The sequence below is a fragment of the Lentinula edodes genome (assembly GCF_021015755.1).
Source record: "Lentinula edodes strain Le(Bin) 0899 ss11 chromosome Unknown C8R40scaffold_60, whole genome shotgun sequence".
NCBI lineage: Eukaryota > Fungi > Basidiomycota > Agaricomycetes > Agaricales > Omphalotaceae > Lentinula > Lentinula edodes.
Window position 1 is genome coordinate 23,564 of NW_025764366.1, and position 16,118 is coordinate 39,681.

Sequence of the window (16,118 nt, forward strand, 5' to 3'; positions counted from 1 at the left end):
TGTCATCGACAATGTATCAAGGTTCATTAATGCGTTTTTTTCGATTGACTTGGGTTAGTGTTCGATTGTTCGAAAAGAACTCCGAACTCGGACCAATCGATATATGCCTGTTCATTTAATATCGACCATCCTGAACTTCCCTTTCTTTCGTTCCTTCTTATTTTATAGCAAAAAGGACTTGTATAAAGCCTGACCGACCTGAACGCTTTTGGCCAACTCTTGGCCTACATCGATATCAGATAGTCACATTGTGACTTCCCTTCACGTTCCTTCATTGTTTCTTTCTTTCTAATCTCCAGGACGCTGTCAGTTGCGAGAACAGATGGCTCTCAACGTTCTTACCGTGCTCGATCTCTGCTTCGCTGTCGTCGGTCTCATCATTTTACGACGCATTTTTGGTCCAAAGTCGTTACCGCTCCCTCCTGGTCCCAAGGGCCTGCCACTTATTGGCAACATTCTCGATATGCCTACCGAAAAAGAGTGGGAGACATTCGCTCAGTGGGGCGATGCTTTTGGTCAGCCCCTTCTCTCAGTCATCCTTCCATCGTACTGACTGAATTTATTTTCTCTTTTCATATACAGGAGATATTTGTTCGGTAACAGGTGAGCTCGAGTTAGTTCTTGGCCCTATCAAATTTAACTTGCATGCAGTTCTCGGACAGCCTCTCATCATTCTTAGTTCCGCAAAAGTCGCTGTCGATTTATTGGACAAACGCTCTTCAATCTACTCCGATAGACCCGTGCTCCAAATGGGTGGCGAGCTCGTTGGCTGGAAGAACACTCTCGTGCTCCTGCAGTACGGGGACCGATTCAAGCGATTCCGAAAGTTGTTCCACAATCTGATTGGGTCACATGCGACGATGCGGCAGTATTTTCCTGCACAGGAGCTGGAGGCGAAGAAGTTCTTAAGAAAGGTGCTTGCGGAGCCGGATGACTTGCAAGCACATGTAAGGAGGTGAGTTTTCTGAATCTCAGCTGGTGCCTCGTTTTCCATTTCCGAAGGGGGGAAGTATTTATTTCAAAATTTTCACCTAGGTTAGCCGGTGCTGTGGTCCTCCGTATTTCGCATGGATACGAAGTGCAAGAACATAAAGAAGATCCTTTTGTGACGCTGGCCAATAGCGCTACTGAACAGTTCTCGCTTGCAACATCAACTGGACAATTCATGGTTGATTGTATTCCTGCTCGTAAGCATGATTCATTTTACCTTCTTTCCTATTTACCTGACGGTTACCACCTGTAGTTCGACATGTACCCGACTGGGTGCCTGGAGCGGATTTCAAGCGAAAAGCTAAACAATGGGCCGCCACCCTCATAGAACTTGTCGAACAACCTCACAACTTCGTTAAACAGCAGATGGTGAGCTCTTCCCCCAAATCCAAGGCTCACAAACCTGCATCGTGTGGATTCTTGTCGGGTATATTTACACACCGCATGCTTTATAGCTTGCTGGGACGGCGAGTATCTCCTTTACCAGCTCAATGTTGGAAAGTAAGCAGCTTACCGAGGAGGAAGAATTCGATCTTAAATGGTCCGCGGCTTCGTTGTATAGCGGTGAGTAGAATCCTCTCGTACTTTATACTTTAATAACCCTTGTCTCTCAGGAGCTGCTGACACAACGGTGCGTATTTCAGTTTCCTCATGGTTTTGATTTTCATTAGGACAAGTCCTATGAACTAACGCATACCGTACATAGGTCAGCGCAATTTATGCCTTTTTCCTCGCAATGACACTGTAAGTTAGCTTTCGGCTTGTGTAAAATCAATCAGCTAATCGTTCTTTACAGGTACCCGGAAGTCGCGCGCAAAGCACAGGCTGAAATCGATGCAGTGGTTGGGAATGACAGGTTGCCTACATTTGCGGATCGCGAACACCTTCCGTATGTGGACGCAGTCGTAAAAGAAGTTTTCAGATGGAATGTCGTTACTCCCTTGGGTATGTTTTTGATCTCAGGCATCGATAGGGAAGTGTGAAGCGAGACGAGTGACGAATACTGATTCGCATGGAACAGCGGTCCCTCATCGTGCAACGCAAGATGACTTCTATGATGGATATTTTATTCCGAAAGGGTCTTTACTTATTCCAAATCTTTGGTTTGTTATGCATGATCCCGCATGTCTTACACATTATGCTCATATCCCCGCTGCAGGAAACTCACGCACGATTCGCGTGTATATCATGATCCGTTCGAGTTCAAGCCCGAGCGGTTTCTTGCTGATCTTCTTGCAACAGAAGGGCTGGGGAGACAGGTGGAACCCCATCCTCGAGAAACGTGTTTCGGGTTTGGAAGGCGGTATGTCATTTGAGTACATCACTTGGTTTTTGATAATCATTGAATTCTACTTGGCTTCAGCATTTGCCCGGGTGAGCCTTCTTATTTTCCGCCCCTTGATTCACCTGATTTAACCATGTCCTGATCACATACAGGCATGCACCTCGCTGATACCACCGTTTTTGCTTGCTGCGTCACATCTCTAGCGATATTGGACATTGACAAGTGCAACGAGAACGGCGTTGTGATTGAACCGGTGAATGATCAAACGAGTGGGACGATCAGGTATGTTCGCATTCAAACTTCTCTTTCTAGGTACTAGTATCCACGGAATGACTCACGATCCACCAGTCATCCAAAACCTTTCAAGTGCAGCATCAAGCCTCGTTCACCAAAAGCAGTGGCACTTGTTCAATCCTCCGACGAACAATTTTAGATTTTGAGCATATATTACTGTATCTAAATCCTTATCTACTGACGATCCCAGTAGATGCGCATAGTATATCTCAACTGTCGGTTCGCAAACTTTTCTTGCGCTCTGATCATTATTGCAGTGTTTTTATTGCAGTGTTTAGGCGCTTTCATTTATTCTTTTCAGCTTTTTTGTAAACCAGACTGTAGACTATTACTTGTTAAATAATACTCATGTGCGGGTAGTCCCAACCATCATTTCTTTCCACAAGTTACGGGACTTGAGACGCAGCCATTACATAGTTGTAATACCTCGCCAACAAACAAGGAGTATTGTAGTATTTTGAGCAAACAACTCACATCGAATGTATTGTCCCCATTGCGACATGACTCGGAGCTCTCCTCATCAACATCAGCATACCTCATCCCTATGCTGCATCCTCCGGCTTTCTCCCTCCGACTCGTAGTGAAGTGAACTCTCCGTAGTCCAAGCTGTTAGCGCTTCAAGTTGTGAGGCTATGAGTAATTGCAAATTTGATAGTCTTCCTTAGGTAGAAAGGGTGAGCAACTCCAAGAAAGTCCAAGGATCCATCCGGCACAGTAGATGGAATGGCAACAGCCGCCCTTTCTTTAGAGAATAATGATTTCCTTACCCGGAGGCGGAAAGAGAAGAACAGGTTTATTATGCAGGCCTGCGAACCATCGATATTTCTGACCATGGCAAATCGAAGTTCATTCACGAACCGCGTAGTATAACGACTTTGATTTTAGTTTACAGACGTACAAAACAGCATAGTTGGAACAGAAACAAATGTATTTAAATTTCAGTCTTATCTCGTTCTCGAACCCTCAGAAATTCCTCCAGTTGCCATGCTACCGGCCGACACTCTTCTGTTCCTTGTCGGGAAAGTGGCAGAGCCCTTCTGCTAGTGGTTCATGGACCTCGGTCCAATTGTGATGCATGTGCTTCATCCACAATGCATCCCAGCTAAGTGCCCGACGATGACCTTCTTAACAGCACCGATGAAGGCAGACAGCCAAAGGGCGGTGAAAGAGGGACATGTGCGCAAGGAAATAAGCGAGACGAGGAGTTGGGGAATAGTGGGAATGAGTTCTATTGATGAACAAGACGATTTCGAGATCAGGTTCATTGAATAGCCATTGCATTTGACATGACGACATCTGAGCTGCCTTCGGTTGTTTGCTGAGTAGTACGAGCAATACTACGCTCCGTCTGGCTCATAGAGCTTCCGTCCTGAGTAGTATGACTTCTCCCGTCGTCTGGCACAGACTCAGGCAAAGACGCGGGTGCGGGAACGCGTACGATTGTTGTTTTATCCGTGTATGTTTCCGCAATAACAGACGGTGAACGAGACGACACGGAGGATAGCGAGGATAAATTTGAAGAAGATCGTCTAGTTAGTGACGGCGGCGAAACTGTAGGGTCTTTGACATCGGGAGTATTGTCGAATTCTTTTGTACCGTTTACAGACAGGTGCGACTGAGGGGAGGGCGACGTTGTGTCAGCAGGATTGTGGTTGCCTGCACAAGAGGAATTAGATCGTATGGGAGGATTCGTATTTATTGCACCATTGATCAAAATCCTGGCCTCCTCAGCCTTTGTATTCTTCTCTTCTCTGATGTTGTCGGCAGACCCGCCCATTGCATCTTCCCGTTTGTGATTTGAGTGTTCAGAGTCTCTGGGAGAGGCCAAATCGTTCTCGTCTCCCACTTTCTCCTTCGATTCCCGATTCCTTTCATTTTCGTTTGGCTGGTCCTTGAGAGCTCGTAAGATGGATTCCTTTAGGCTGTCATCGAAACTTTTGTCAGAGAATATCGGCATGTCGTTTACAGTTGTTTCAACGTATGGGTAACTATTCAGGAAGAGCTTGAAGTCAGATACAAGACACCTTCTGAAAACTAGAAATAATACCGTTGAATTTCCTGCAACAACTCTGTCCGAAGGTTGCTTTCATTCTTGTTGAATCTAGCGCTGATGAAGGATCGCGATTTCATTGATGCAAAACGCTGCTGGACGACATCTTCAGTCTTCTTGTTGAAGGAAGAGATATGGTCCTACAGAACGGAGAAATGTAAGTTGTCAAGGTACAAAGTTGTATGTGAATGAAAAACTGACGCCTTTCTGAAATTCCGCGAATAGTTCACGGCGAAGTCGGTCGAATTCTCCTGATTTCTTGAACCTAAAGAGAATTATCTGAGAAATCATCTTTGTGACATGAAAACCACGCGGACTCACTCTTCAACCAACTGGTTCGGATTGGAAGCTGGCATCGTAGCCTGGGAAGTAGTTCAGAGAGGCATGGATTCCTTGATGGAACATATAAAGAACAAGATACCTGAAGGTTCGGGTAAGTTTCGGGCGCCTATTCGGAAGCTCAGTTAACCGGCCGGCAAATATTTAACCGGCAGTGGCAATCGATCGTGTCGCGACCGAAAACCAGGAGCGTGTATAATTAAAAACATTTCTCTCTCTTTCTGCGTTCACGAGCATCCCAGAACCGCTGCTAAAGGCTGAAGAATCCAAAATTGCAATGGTTGAACTCCCTCCTCTGCGCAATGACCTCCTGCTACGGGCAGCTAGAGGAGAAAAGACGGAAAGAGCTCCGGTCTGGATTATGAGGCAGGCTGGAAGATATTTACCAGGTACACAAGTTTCGTTCAGTTACGCTTAGATTCTTATACATCCTCAGAATTTCGTGCGCTCCGTGCTAATCATGAATTCTTCGAAATCTGCCGTACTCCTGAACTCGCGACCGAAATAACACTTCAGCCTATCCGGCGGTATTCTGGTCTAATCGACGCTTCGATTATCTTCAGCGACATCCTCGTAATTCCTCAGGCTATGGGAATGGAGGTTCTGATGAATCCTGGTCCATCGTTCCCAGATCCATTGAACATACCGGCCGATGTAGCCAAGCTGAGACAAAATGTCGACGTGGAGAAGGAGCTAGGGTATGTTTTCAAGGCCATTACGCAGACCAGGATAGAATTAAAAGGCGAGGTCCCATTGATTGGCTTCTGTGGTGCTCCTTGGACGCTCTTTGCATACATGATCGAAGGTGGAGGATCAAAAACATTCACCAAAGCCAAAACTTGGCTATTCAAGTATCCTAAAGAGTCGGAAGCACTACTTATCCAAATAGCGGACGTATGCGTCGACTTCCTGGTAGGTCAAGTAAAAGCAGGGGCTCAGGTATGCATATTTGGCAGGAGTTCGGTTCATGTCTCAATATCTTCTCCTGCCAGTTGCTCCAAGTATTCGACTCTTGGGCAGGAGAGCTCTCTCCGCACGACTTTGCCCTTTTCTCTCTTCCCACTCTGAGACATATCTCAAAGGGTGTTCGCGAAAAACTTGCGAATCAAAATATTCCTCAAGTTCCCATGACCCTTTTCGCCAAGGGAGCGAATTACGCACTGGGTGAGCTCGCCCAGGATTCCGGCTATGACGTTTTGGGATTGGATTGGTGTATCGAACCCTCAGTCGCTCGAAGAACTGTCAACGGTAAAGTTGCACTACAAGGCAATATGGATCCGAATGTGCTGTACGGAGGCAGGGAAGCCATCGAAAGTGCTGTGAAACGGATGTGTAAGGAATTCCAAGACGGTAATAATGGTGGAGTCAGTGCATGGATTGCGAATCTAGGTCATGGTATAACACCTGGTGTTGACCCAGAGGATGTAAGATGGTACTTTGAGTGTATACACAAATATTCTGCAAGTAAACAGTAATTTCACCGTCGTCCCATGGGACAATATTTGTGCGTAGATGTAAATCAGGTTTAAAAAACAACCATAAGTGTAGATTAAGATATTGGATGAATAGAGGGAGAAATTGTGAGTGATCGTGGATGTGGTGCAGGTAGCTATGAAAACAGACATTGTGGAAAGAGGGAGCCGCAGAGAAGCTATACGATGATGGAGATGTTATAATGAAAGTACATGCCAGCCAATACATTGGATAAAAATTTAGAACACAAATCAAAGAAAATCCTTATGCAACAACATCCGCCGAACTGAAACTACTTCTTCTCCTCCTCACACTACTCCGCAAGCCAGGCCTCGACTCGCTCTTGTTCCCGGTCCCACTAGTGACCACTACCCCGGCGGCTTTTCCGGTTGCCATCCATGCAGGAGCGTCAGCACTTTCTTTCGTTTTCAGGTCGGTTGCTGCGGGACTTTTCTTGCTATGCAAAAGCGCGGCCGCAGCCGCATCACTTGTTGAATTCGAATGATGTGTAGCTAATCGGCCTCGGGCTGGAACAAGGGTTGGAAGACGTGAAGGTGTTGGAGAGGGAGCAGGGTTCAATTTAGAACGCGTTGCTACCGCAATTCGTGGTAAGATTGGTTTCGGAACCTCTTTGGCAGCAGCAGCCTTGGCTGCTAAACTAACTGTCGACTTGCCCATGGCCAACCGGGGAATTTTATTGGGTCTCTGCCCCGTAGTAGGCTTTGTAGGGGACGCAACGACAGACCTACCAGCGGCACCTGGCTTAACTGCAGCCCCAGTACTTGTTGTACCGGCCTTTCGAATAACGGCAGCTCCAGCAGTTGAACGTGTCACTCTCGTTGGACGCTGCTCTGATGCCGTAACACCACGGGAAACGACTCCCGCTTTGATCTTTCCAGTCGTTTTGGATGTTGATCCCGCACGAGCACGAAGTCTCGCAGACGGAGCAGGAACAATAGTATGTAGTGAAGGAAGGATGTCGTTCATTTCATCAGAGTCAGAGTCAGAACGAATACCCAGAGGATCGTCTTCATCGTCGGAATCATGTGCAGGAGCGGAGCGTTTTGCGTTGGGGGTTTTGCGCGGTTGACCGGGAGGAGCGATTTCCCTGGCCCTTGCTGCTGCTGCTGCAACATGGCGACTGGGTGTAACTGGTGGAAGAGGCATGGCAGATCCCGTGGGAGTCGTAGGTCGAGGAAGTTGTTCTTCATCTATATCCGCAGGTGGAGTGGCAGGGGTGACAAGAGTAATCGTCGGTGGTGTAGCTGCAGCCGCTGCTGATTGGATCTTACGTGCTTCATCCATCGCAGCCCATTTTGACCATTCTAGCTGCTTCAGATATAGATACTGCTGTTGAGGGCCCACGACACTGCCTGGTCGTACGATCCTCATAAATGCGATAGCCTCGTTCGCCGTGAAACCGTATTTCCACACGAGATAAGCTCCAATAAGAGTAGCTGTACGACCTAGTCCTGCTTTACACTGTGAAAGAGATATGAGGCATAACGATGTCACTCGGAATGTTCACGTACATGAACAGCAACAACACCTCCGTCTTCTATCACTCGGTCTGCAACATCTAGGAAAGTTCTGACAATCTCATCTGTAGGATTGGTTCCATCATCGAAATAGAGTTCCATATGGTCGATGCCTCTGTCTAGAAAGGTTGTGCGATCATATAATTGGTTATTCAAACGCACTACCATCTTAATGTTGCGTTTCTCAAAGTAGTCGAGGCAATTGAGGAATGGTGTTGGAAGTTTGCCTTGTAGTGCGAGATTGCTGTTGGTAGACGACGCTAAAGCAGAGGGCGATGCTGGATCCTTTGCTGCTTCTTTCTGGCGTTTGATCCAATTTTGATCCACAGGCGAGGCAAACGCGATAAAGTTGGGCGTAATCCAGTTCCAATCACCATTCTCGACCTTTTCATAGTACTCATAATCGTCAATGTCGAACTCATTCATGTCACACAGTCCGTTCTGCATAGCTTTCCAAATTCCCCATAGGCAGTCTTGAATATTGAGGTTGAAATCTGATGGACCCCGACCTGCGTCTCTAAATGGCATAAATTCAACTTCTGCGATCGGGTGAAAGGCTTCCCAAGGCGCACGACGTTGGACAATCATCTGTTGAAAGGTACCGGGTCAGCGTGTCATGGCAAAGAGCTGGTACGGCAGACATACGGAGTAGAGGGCCATCAGAAGGGCGGCATTTGCTTTTCTTCTCGGGTCACTGGACGAGTATAACACCAGTCGGTGCGCGGAGAGGTCCTTATCCTATCGCAGACTTATAAATAAGCATAAACCGACATGAAAAAGCCTCGAACCTCGAGCAATTCGTGTAACAAGATGCACGCCTTGTAGACCATGGCAATATTAAGAGGGCCCCAATCTTGAAAGAACGAAAGATAAAGCAACTGGTCGTCAATTGTGAAATAATAGTAGGATGCTTCTTCATCGGGTGAAGTGGCGGGAAAGCCTCTCGGTCTCGGCCTGACGCGCGGTCTATAATTCGCATCTGCTGCGAGGCGATTTAGAGTCCCGGGATTCGGCGCAGGATGAGGGAATGTAGTGAAATATAACCTGCCGTCAATAAACAGCGAAACAACAAAAACAAGGACGGTTTAGTTAATTATAGAACATGTTAAAAGCGATAGACAGCACACCTATCACTGAAGCAGCACAGCGGCTCGCATTTCGGGGGCATAGGAACGCGCAATTCGTCGAGATCAGAGTCCGAGTCGTTCAAGGAAGAGAAGGAATCTCGCATGTTCAACTTCAAGTGCAAAGCGACTACAACACGTGGCGCAGGTAAAATTGGTCACATGTGCGGCGCGTAGAAAGACATTGGCGCCACACTCACTGCGGGGATGAGCCGATTTCCTCGAGGCGAAAATGTGGGTTTTATCTCGAGGTTATGTACAAAAATATGGCAGCAGATATCTTGAAGGAATTGAGCTGATGTTATGGTAAAATTATGAAAAGATAATTTAAAATAAGCACGCCCCCCCGCCAAATTCACGATAGCTTCACAATAATTGCCACACGAAAAGTTTTAAAATTCGTGCTCAGGATTTTTGACGAATTTTGGTAAAAATCCTTGCATTTTCTCTTCATTTTCACCGCGAAGACATTGGCTCATCCCCACAGTGACTTCGTCGCGCGGAGTACGAAGTTGAAAAGGTAGTGAGGTCAACTATGTACTGTAGTACTTGGGTATTTTGGGGTAAGAGAGACATCTGGCAAAGTTTTCAGATCGAGCTCCAGTCTGGTTTGTGGGAATATGAACCGTTCAAAAACATCATTTATTTTTATCCACATACAGAGAGCCAGTACATTTGCCGAATAGAAATTTTAGTACAACACGACCCAACAAAATTTGGAAAGTTCGACTTTGCATTTCAAAACATTCAAAAGAAAAGAGGTCAATAACTTACTACTTATTCTAGTATTTCTCTCCATTCGCCTTTGCCCACCAAATCATGTACTACCTGTCTGTCTAGGCATAGAGAGTCCTAGCCTCGGGATGTGTTAGATTTACCAGACGGCTCTTCCGACTCCAGCGTCTGAAGGGGGTATAGATCAATGCACACATTTACCTAGCACCCACCACAAAATCCACATACCTCAAGAAGCATCCCCAGAACTCCATCCACCTCCGACGGAGGTATTCCCCCACACCCAGCCCCTATCAACCTTCTATAATCCTTCATCCTCCCCTTCGTCCCTGCCTCAGCTTGAAACTCCACCAATTCATCAAAAATCACTTTTCTCCTCTTTCTATGCGCCCCAAGCTCCTCTCTTAAGCCGTCGCAGGCGCGTTTTAGGGCCTCAGGGTCTGTGGGAATGTTGTCGTGTAACACAAGAAGGTCGGAGACAGTTTCGTCTATCTGTATACCAACTTGGCGCTTGGACGCGGTCCCGTCATCATTATTCAACAGAGGGTCTTCGCTAGAAGGCCCACCATTAATGATGAACGTAGCTGTGCCGGGTGTCAACTCTAAAACACCCCCGGATGCATCCCTTATCCTTATTTCCCTCCCTTCCTCATCCTTTACCCACTTCTCACAGCCCATCCTGTACCGCCTACACATCCTGTCATTTAACTCCTTCTCCAACGCACTCAAACTCTGCTTTGTATGCCCCATTCCTTCCGCCACGCGTTGTAACTGCCCTACAGCGCGTTGGCTCTCCAAAATCTCACCTTGGATATTGCTGAGTAAGGCATGGGCTTGCGTGGTGTCTCGTTCTTTATCTCGGAGTTCTTGATCGAAAGAGGCAGCGAGACTATCGAGCATGCTCGTCATATCGTTCACACACCGTGTACTTGCTCGCTGTCCGGCGACGGAATGGTGAAGAGGCGGACGATCGCCATTCGATGGCCCGAATGAATAGTTGGGGGGTGCATTAGGTGGAAGAAAAGCGACCTGCGCGTTCCGGAAAGACATAGTCATTGCTCGGGAAGGAGGAACAGGCGAAGACCGGAATCGTTCGTCTTCAAGGATATAGTCTTCTGTGCTTTTCCCATCGTTGTTTACAATCTTGGGATCCGCCCCATGGTCAATAAGGAGTTTCACCAGCCTCTTACTCCGACACCTTGCCGCCATCGTCAACGCCGTTTCGCCATCTTCGTCCTGGAAATTGATCACATCCGCCAATTCCTTGGGATACTCAGCTAGTCGGGTGAGGATAGTCTCCATATAATACCGCGCCGCATGGGTTTTTCCTTTAGACATCGCAACGTCCACGACGTGATGGAATACCGTCCGGTTGTAGTTATCGATGTTGAGTGTAGACCGATGCAACAATTCGTATAACTCCGGGAACTTCCGAACATCATAGTTGTTAGCGAACATTACACTGCGCATGAGCGGTGTCTGCCCGGCCTTGTTGACTTTGAAAATGTCCGCTCCGGCAGTAAGTAAAAGTTTCACGATACGGAGCCGTCCCATTGCACATGCCCAATGTAAAGATGTGTGACCGTCATCGTCAATGGCCATATTCGGGTCAAAATCGATAGGAGGATTAATGAGTATCGCTGGAACTTGATTCGTGTCAGAGATGAAGTACTCGAGAATTTGGTCCCCGTATGCACGAGCATCGTTGATGCCACCATCCGGTACTTCATCCTCATACTCGTTATAACGATCATCGATCGACTTTCTCCTTTGTCGTGAAGAACCAACCGTGTTCAAGCTATAGGGACCAGGGCTATTTATCGGGGAGGGGGTACGTGAGCTGGACGACGCTTCTGATGGTGACGGCGTCATTGATCCATCTTCTGTCCCAACGACAGACAAGGTTTCCTGTCCCTCCGAAGCCTGGTCGACTTCCTGATGAGCTTGACGACGAGACGAACGCGTATTAACGACCGAACCACCAGGTCCATCACCGGTGGCTGTTCGCCGTGCGGGACGCGGGGCGGTGGCGGAGACAAGGTGTTTTGGTGCTAGAGGAGGGCTTTTCGCAGCTGGTTGGAAGTCGATGAGGGGTCGAAGTAGAGTATCGCAGTTGTATTGTTTGGCTAAGGAGAATCCTCGTTCTAGAGGAATCCAGGTACCTAAGGAGATGCCATTCGGATCAGTTATCTAAATAAAATCGGTCCGAGAGCATACCTTGGTATTTTCCATACCCACCCTGCACCTTTTCGTGCTCACCCTTTTGTACTTCCCTCTCCAACACACGCGTCCGTTGAGGTTTATCAAACCCGGCGACTTTTAGTATCTGCGTCGCGTTCAACCACGCATCAGACCGTCTACGCATCACAGCTACCCCTTTACACATCCTGTACGTGTTTTGTTAATATAAAGTCGTGTAAAATCGCGTCAAAAATATTAATAAAGAGCACTTGCATCTCGTATACGGGGATTCCACTGTATGTAGCCTAAAAGATGGCAATATAAGTATGGGTCAATTAACAAATCGCCTTATGTGAAACATTGACCTTGAAAATCTGAGGATCTGGCGGCATGCTTGGGAGAGCTGATAGGCCGAGTTCAGCTAGTGGAATAGAATATGGCCAGGGTTTAACGTCGAAAGAGAACAAGAGCCGAAAAGTTGAGAGCGATGTGATGACTGAGTGCTCGTGGGAAGCATTTCGTGTGTTCCTTTTCCAGTCAAATGACCTCCGGTGAAAGTCCCCTTTGGACGCTGAAACCGCCTCTTCAGGACTCGTCTTCACCACTAGACCAAGAACCAATCGAAGTTCGAAAGCTTAGAAAATGGCAGGAACAACGGGTAGCCAAAAAATTACGCGGTGATCATGAGTCTGCTACGCTGCATCTTGCGGACTTGGTGTGTACAGTAGTTTTTTCTTTGATACATCTACATGAACCCATGCTGTTGCTTCTATATTTCTTAGATTAACAACAGTCTCCTTGCGCCTCTCTGCGTTGCCTCCGTACGCGTTGAAGGGACACACAAAACTCGGCCTTCCTTCTTAGGCTTCTTAATTAATCCCATCGTGTCACCCAGCTCAGGGGGGTCTCTGCAGGGTCCGCAGGATGTGCAATCCGTATTACACGCTACAAGACATATATCCGACGTTCTACAACGCGCCGATATCTTTCATTCCGTTTCAGCCAAGATTGAACGTTCGAAGGATGAATTGTATCCTCCAGAAGCGGTAGACCTTGTTTTTCAAGTGCGCGAAAAGGGAAGGTTTTATTTGAAGACTTCTACGGAATTGGGAAACAATGAGGGTAGTGCAGTACGTCTTCGTAATGTTGCTTTAATATTGAATCAGGGCATTCATGCAATAGCGTGTTAATGGTGATCACAGAGCGCAATAGGCCGCATTCGTAACGTTTTCGGGGGTGCAGAGACATTCGAAGCTAACATGTCCTTGGGGACAACCACTCGGAAGTCATTCAACACCTCGTTCTCCTTACCGATCACCCCTGACCTCAACACGTATGCCGAGATCGGGGCGTTTGGGTTGTCCAGAGACTATTCAACTTTCGCGAGCTGTTCCGAAACTTTGCGTGGTGTCAAGGCGCTTGTTAGGGTGAGCCTTCTAGGTTAGCTTCTGAAAAACTTCTTCATTATGTGACTGATTTAATGCCTTATACCTTATATCATTGGGCTTCCCTTATATTTTTTAGCACGGAGAACCATCGACTGGGTCCCATGAATTGGCGTATCAAGCTGTTTTAAGAAACCTCGGGAATCTTTTGCCAACTGCGTCTATCAGGTGCGCTGATAGTTATACCCTCAGCTGATTTATGCTACATCGCAAATTTTTAGTATTCGAGAATCAGCAGGCCAAACATCTAAGTCCTCTATATCCTACACCTACTCCTTCGATAATCGAAATGACCGTATAACTGGCACGCGTGGGTTCTATACGAAATTGTTCCAGGAATTCGCTGGGCTGGGTGGAGATGCTTCGTATTTCAAAGCAGAAACTGAGAATCACATTTCAAGATCGGTTTTACCTGGGTTGGTACGTGGTTACGCCACTTTTCCTAGTTGAACTCCAAAGAGGAGTGACTGTTGTTTTGTTCTTCTTGTTGTTGCTGTACAGACTGTAGCACTCTCAGCCTGTTCAGGCCTTCTGTGGAGCTTCTCACCGACACCAAGTCTGTTCCCGGATCGATTCCAGCTCGGAGGTCCGCTCTCCGTGCGTTCCATGAGGTTCGCAGGTCTGGGACCTAGAGATGGCTGTATGTTTTTTCTCATTTTACACAAAACGATGTCGCTTCAATATTTTTTATTTTCAGTGGATTCTCTAGGCGGAGATCTATACTGGTCTGCTGGTTTGAGCGTCATCTCCAACATTCCCAAAAAGGGACACTGGCCGCTCAAGACGCATATGTTTCTAAATGCTGGACGTTTAGATAGTATTGATAAATGTCAGTCCTTGAGCTCAGCGGTATCCCAATTGACTCTTATCCTCCAACTCCACAGCCCGTAACTTCGTCGAAAATATTCAGCGTACCATCTCCCAACCGTCGATATCCGCCGGGATTGGGCTGATATATAAATTTGAACCTATACGGATGGAAGTGAACTTCGGTCTTCCACTGGTTACTAGTAAGAGCGATGGTACGAGGAAAGGAATACAGGTTGGGATAGGACTAGAGTTTTTATAAAATTTATAATATCTATACTTACTCATGATTACCCCTTCTCGTTCGAATAAAACCAAAAATTCTCAGTATAAGAAATCGTACAAGGCGGAGGGCAACAGATACATGCTCAGACTGTGACTGTGGAAAACCGGTCCGGTCTTATTCAAAAAAGACGCCAGGTCGTTTCTGCTTTTTACTGACAGCGACTACCTCCCATGAATCATGCCCCTCCACAGATTAACTAAACAGGAAATTCATAGGGCAATCACTCGGAGCCCATGGACGACATCTTTCCGACACCTTCTCCCCGTATCTAAAATTCTCAAGGATAGACTCCAGGTGTCGTCTTTGGAGAACGCCAGTAAAAAGGTGGTGCCGGTGAAGGATAGGATTAAATACTGGAATATCGTGCCTGGAGATCAAATTAGGCTGCTCGGTAGAAGGAGAGGAGGGAGAAGCGATGAAAACGAGGTGTTGCATGAAGTAGTCGCGGTCAATAAGTTTAGGAATAGGGTTTATGTGCGAGGGATGAGGCATGATGTGAGTGTCTACCTGCTTGACTCCAGTCCCACAAAATAGTATAAAATTGAAGCTGCATCCCTCTCTAGGTTTCACCGGACGCAGGACAACGAAAAGACAAGAATTATCACTATTCTCGGTGTCAATTGTTTTTAGGAGAACACGAGCTCCCACTCAAAGCTGGTGAGACGGAGCGAAAGGTTGTGCCGTACGTGTTTCTCATCCTATTTCCTATCGCAATTCCATTTGCGTTCTCCTTCGCCTTTCTGTGCGCGCAGTCTGACGACTGCTCTCGTGTTTCTGTTTGCAGGGTTTTCGCTCAACGAATAGGAACATCTCACCCCGTGTGGAATTCGTTTCTACGTAGATGGCAATGGGAAAGATTTGCTTCAAAAACTGTTCCCGTCTTACCAGAACGTCGTCATGAACATATACTCATTCCGTGGCCAAAGTCACAACCTACTATTCATGCCGATGGTGCGTTATCGTCAGCTATTCGCTCTGTATACGCTGCTAATTCACACTGGAATTTTTACATACAAAGCTACGCCATACGACACCCCGGAAGAACAAGTCTTGAAAGTAACATACAAACCTCCCCCGTTCAGCCCGACATTGCGAGGACTACAGCCTCGAGTACCTACAGAAACAGAGTACCTCCGGGCTTTGTACAACTCGACCTACAAAAACTCGGCTTATAAAACGTTCTTCGCCGGCACCCAGCCGCCTGTGGAACAATTCCTCTACAAAGAACTCTCAAACCCGCATTCGCGTGCGAAGAAGATGAAGCGCTGGCAGGAAGTTCATCGTGCCAAGAGGGTGCTGCTCAACGAATACATTGAGGAAGAGGTGAAAGACCTAAAGGGGCGGACTCGGGGAGAGGCTAGAGCAGAAGCTGCATTCAGGTGGAGACAGAGGCTGGAGGAAGATAAGAAAGAGGGTAGGAAAATCAATTGGATAAAGAAGGGTGGGGAGGAGAAATTGGCGAGGAAGATTAAGATGAGAAAGAAAAAGGAGGAAAAACAAAGATCGAGGTTGGCGAGTTTGACATTGAAGGAGGAGCCGAACCAGGTCATACCCAAGGAGCTTTGATTATA

General features: G+C 47.0%; 7 protein-coding genes across 7 annotated transcripts; 4 read left to right on the forward strand and 3 right to left on the reverse strand.

The window, feature by feature from the left end:
• Positions 1-322: 322 nt before the first annotated feature.
• Positions 323-2,708, forward strand: C8R40DRAFT_1060563 (cytochrome P450; the record flags this gene model as incomplete). The annotated part of the gene is made up of 14 exons (XM_046225357.1): positions 323-515; positions 583-603; positions 652-955; positions 1,036-1,187; positions 1,244-1,359; positions 1,446-1,554; positions 1,605-1,621; positions 1,697-1,734; positions 1,787-1,935; positions 2,012-2,093; positions 2,150-2,293; positions 2,354-2,364; positions 2,428-2,557; positions 2,624-2,708. 14 exons carry the CDS (start codon positions 323-325, stop codon positions 2,706-2,708), a joined length of 1,551 nt encoding a protein of 516 aa, XP_046080094.1.
• A 1,122-nt stretch (positions 2,709-3,830) lies between these two features.
• C8R40DRAFT_1177130 (uncharacterized protein) lies at positions 3,831-4,975 on the reverse strand (the record flags this gene model as incomplete). The annotated part of the gene is made up of 4 exons (XM_046232632.1): positions 3,831-4,557; positions 4,617-4,759; positions 4,821-4,884; positions 4,941-4,975. 4 exons carry the CDS (start codon positions 4,973-4,975, stop codon positions 3,831-3,833), a joined length of 969 nt encoding a protein of 322 aa, XP_046080095.1.
• C8R40DRAFT_1219776 (uroporphyrinogen decarboxylase) lies at positions 4,941-6,433 on the forward strand (the record flags this gene model as incomplete). The annotated part of the gene is made up of 3 exons (XM_046233254.1): positions 4,941-5,347; positions 5,395-5,897; positions 5,951-6,433. The coding sequence occupies exons 1-3, from the start codon at positions 5,236-5,238 to the stop codon at positions 6,431-6,433; spliced, it is 1,098 nt and encodes a 365-aa protein (XP_046080096.1). The 5' UTR covers positions 4,941-5,235.
• Positions 6,434-6,695: 262 nt separating this feature from the next.
• C8R40DRAFT_1163731 (protein-tyrosine phosphatase-like protein) lies at positions 6,696-9,137 on the reverse strand (the record flags this gene model as incomplete). The annotated part of the gene is made up of 5 exons (XM_046230399.1): positions 6,696-7,913; positions 7,964-8,557; positions 8,615-8,707; positions 8,758-9,013; positions 9,097-9,137. 5 exons carry the CDS (start codon positions 9,135-9,137, stop codon positions 6,696-6,698), a joined length of 2,202 nt encoding a protein of 733 aa, XP_046080097.1.
• Positions 9,138-9,715: 578 nt separating this feature from the next.
• Positions 9,716-12,520, reverse strand: C8R40DRAFT_1132339 (transcription factor). The gene is made up of 5 exons (XM_046229235.1): positions 12,375-12,520; positions 12,283-12,314; positions 12,046-12,215; positions 10,057-11,990; positions 9,716-9,996 (listed from the first exon to the last, which is right to left on the reverse strand). The coding sequence occupies exons 1-5, from the start codon at positions 12,399-12,401 to the stop codon at positions 9,946-9,948; spliced, it is 2,214 nt and encodes a 737-aa protein (XP_046080098.1). The 5' UTR covers positions 12,402-12,520; the 3' UTR covers positions 9,716-9,945.
• Positions 12,521-12,535: 15 nt separating this feature from the next.
• Positions 12,536-14,626, forward strand: C8R40DRAFT_1132343 (surface antigen-domain-containing protein). Its single transcript, XM_046229236.1, has 8 exons — positions 12,536-12,724; positions 12,792-13,139; positions 13,212-13,436; positions 13,534-13,622; positions 13,676-13,874; positions 13,956-14,094; positions 14,152-14,283; positions 14,339-14,626. Exons 1-8 carry the CDS (start codon positions 12,551-12,553, stop codon positions 14,521-14,523), a joined length of 1,491 nt encoding a protein of 496 aa, XP_046080099.1. The 5' UTR covers positions 12,536-12,550; the 3' UTR covers positions 14,524-14,626.
• Positions 14,627-14,724: 98 nt separating this feature from the next.
• C8R40DRAFT_1074352 (uncharacterized protein) lies at positions 14,725-16,113 on the forward strand (the record flags this gene model as incomplete). The annotated part of the gene is made up of 4 exons (XM_046226696.1): positions 14,725-15,042; positions 15,111-15,229; positions 15,332-15,498; positions 15,566-16,113. The coding sequence occupies 4 exons, from the start codon at positions 14,725-14,727 to the stop codon at positions 16,111-16,113; spliced, it is 1,152 nt and encodes a 383-aa protein (XP_046080100.1).
• Between the last annotated feature and the right edge of the window lie 5 nt (positions 16,114-16,118).

Excerpts from the sequence above, each read along its gene's own strand:
- C8R40DRAFT_1132339 (XM_046229235.1), bottom strand. The coding sequence starts at position 12,401 with ATGCCGCCAGATCCTCAGATTTTCAAG. Across the intron at positions 12,216-12,282 it reads GGAATCCCCGTATACGAGAT|GATGTGTAAAGGGGTAGCTG; the intron begins GCAAGTGCTCTT and ends AAACACGTACAG. Across the intron at positions 11,991-12,045 it reads TGGGTATGGAAAATACCAAG|GTACCTGGATTCCTCTAGAA; the intron begins GTATGCTCTCGG and ends GCATCTCCTTAG.
- C8R40DRAFT_1132343 (XM_046229236.1), top strand. The coding sequence starts at position 12,551 with ATGACCTCCGGTGAAAGTCCCCTTTGGACGCTGAAACCGCCTCTTCAG. Across the intron at positions 12,725-12,791 it reads CGCTGCATCTTGCGGACTTG|ATTAACAACAGTCTCCTTGC; the intron begins GTGTGTACAGTA and ends TATATTTCTTAG. Across the intron at positions 13,875-13,955 it reads GATCGGTTTTACCTGGGTTG|ACTGTAGCACTCTCAGCCTG; the intron begins GTACGTGGTTAC and ends GTTGCTGTACAG.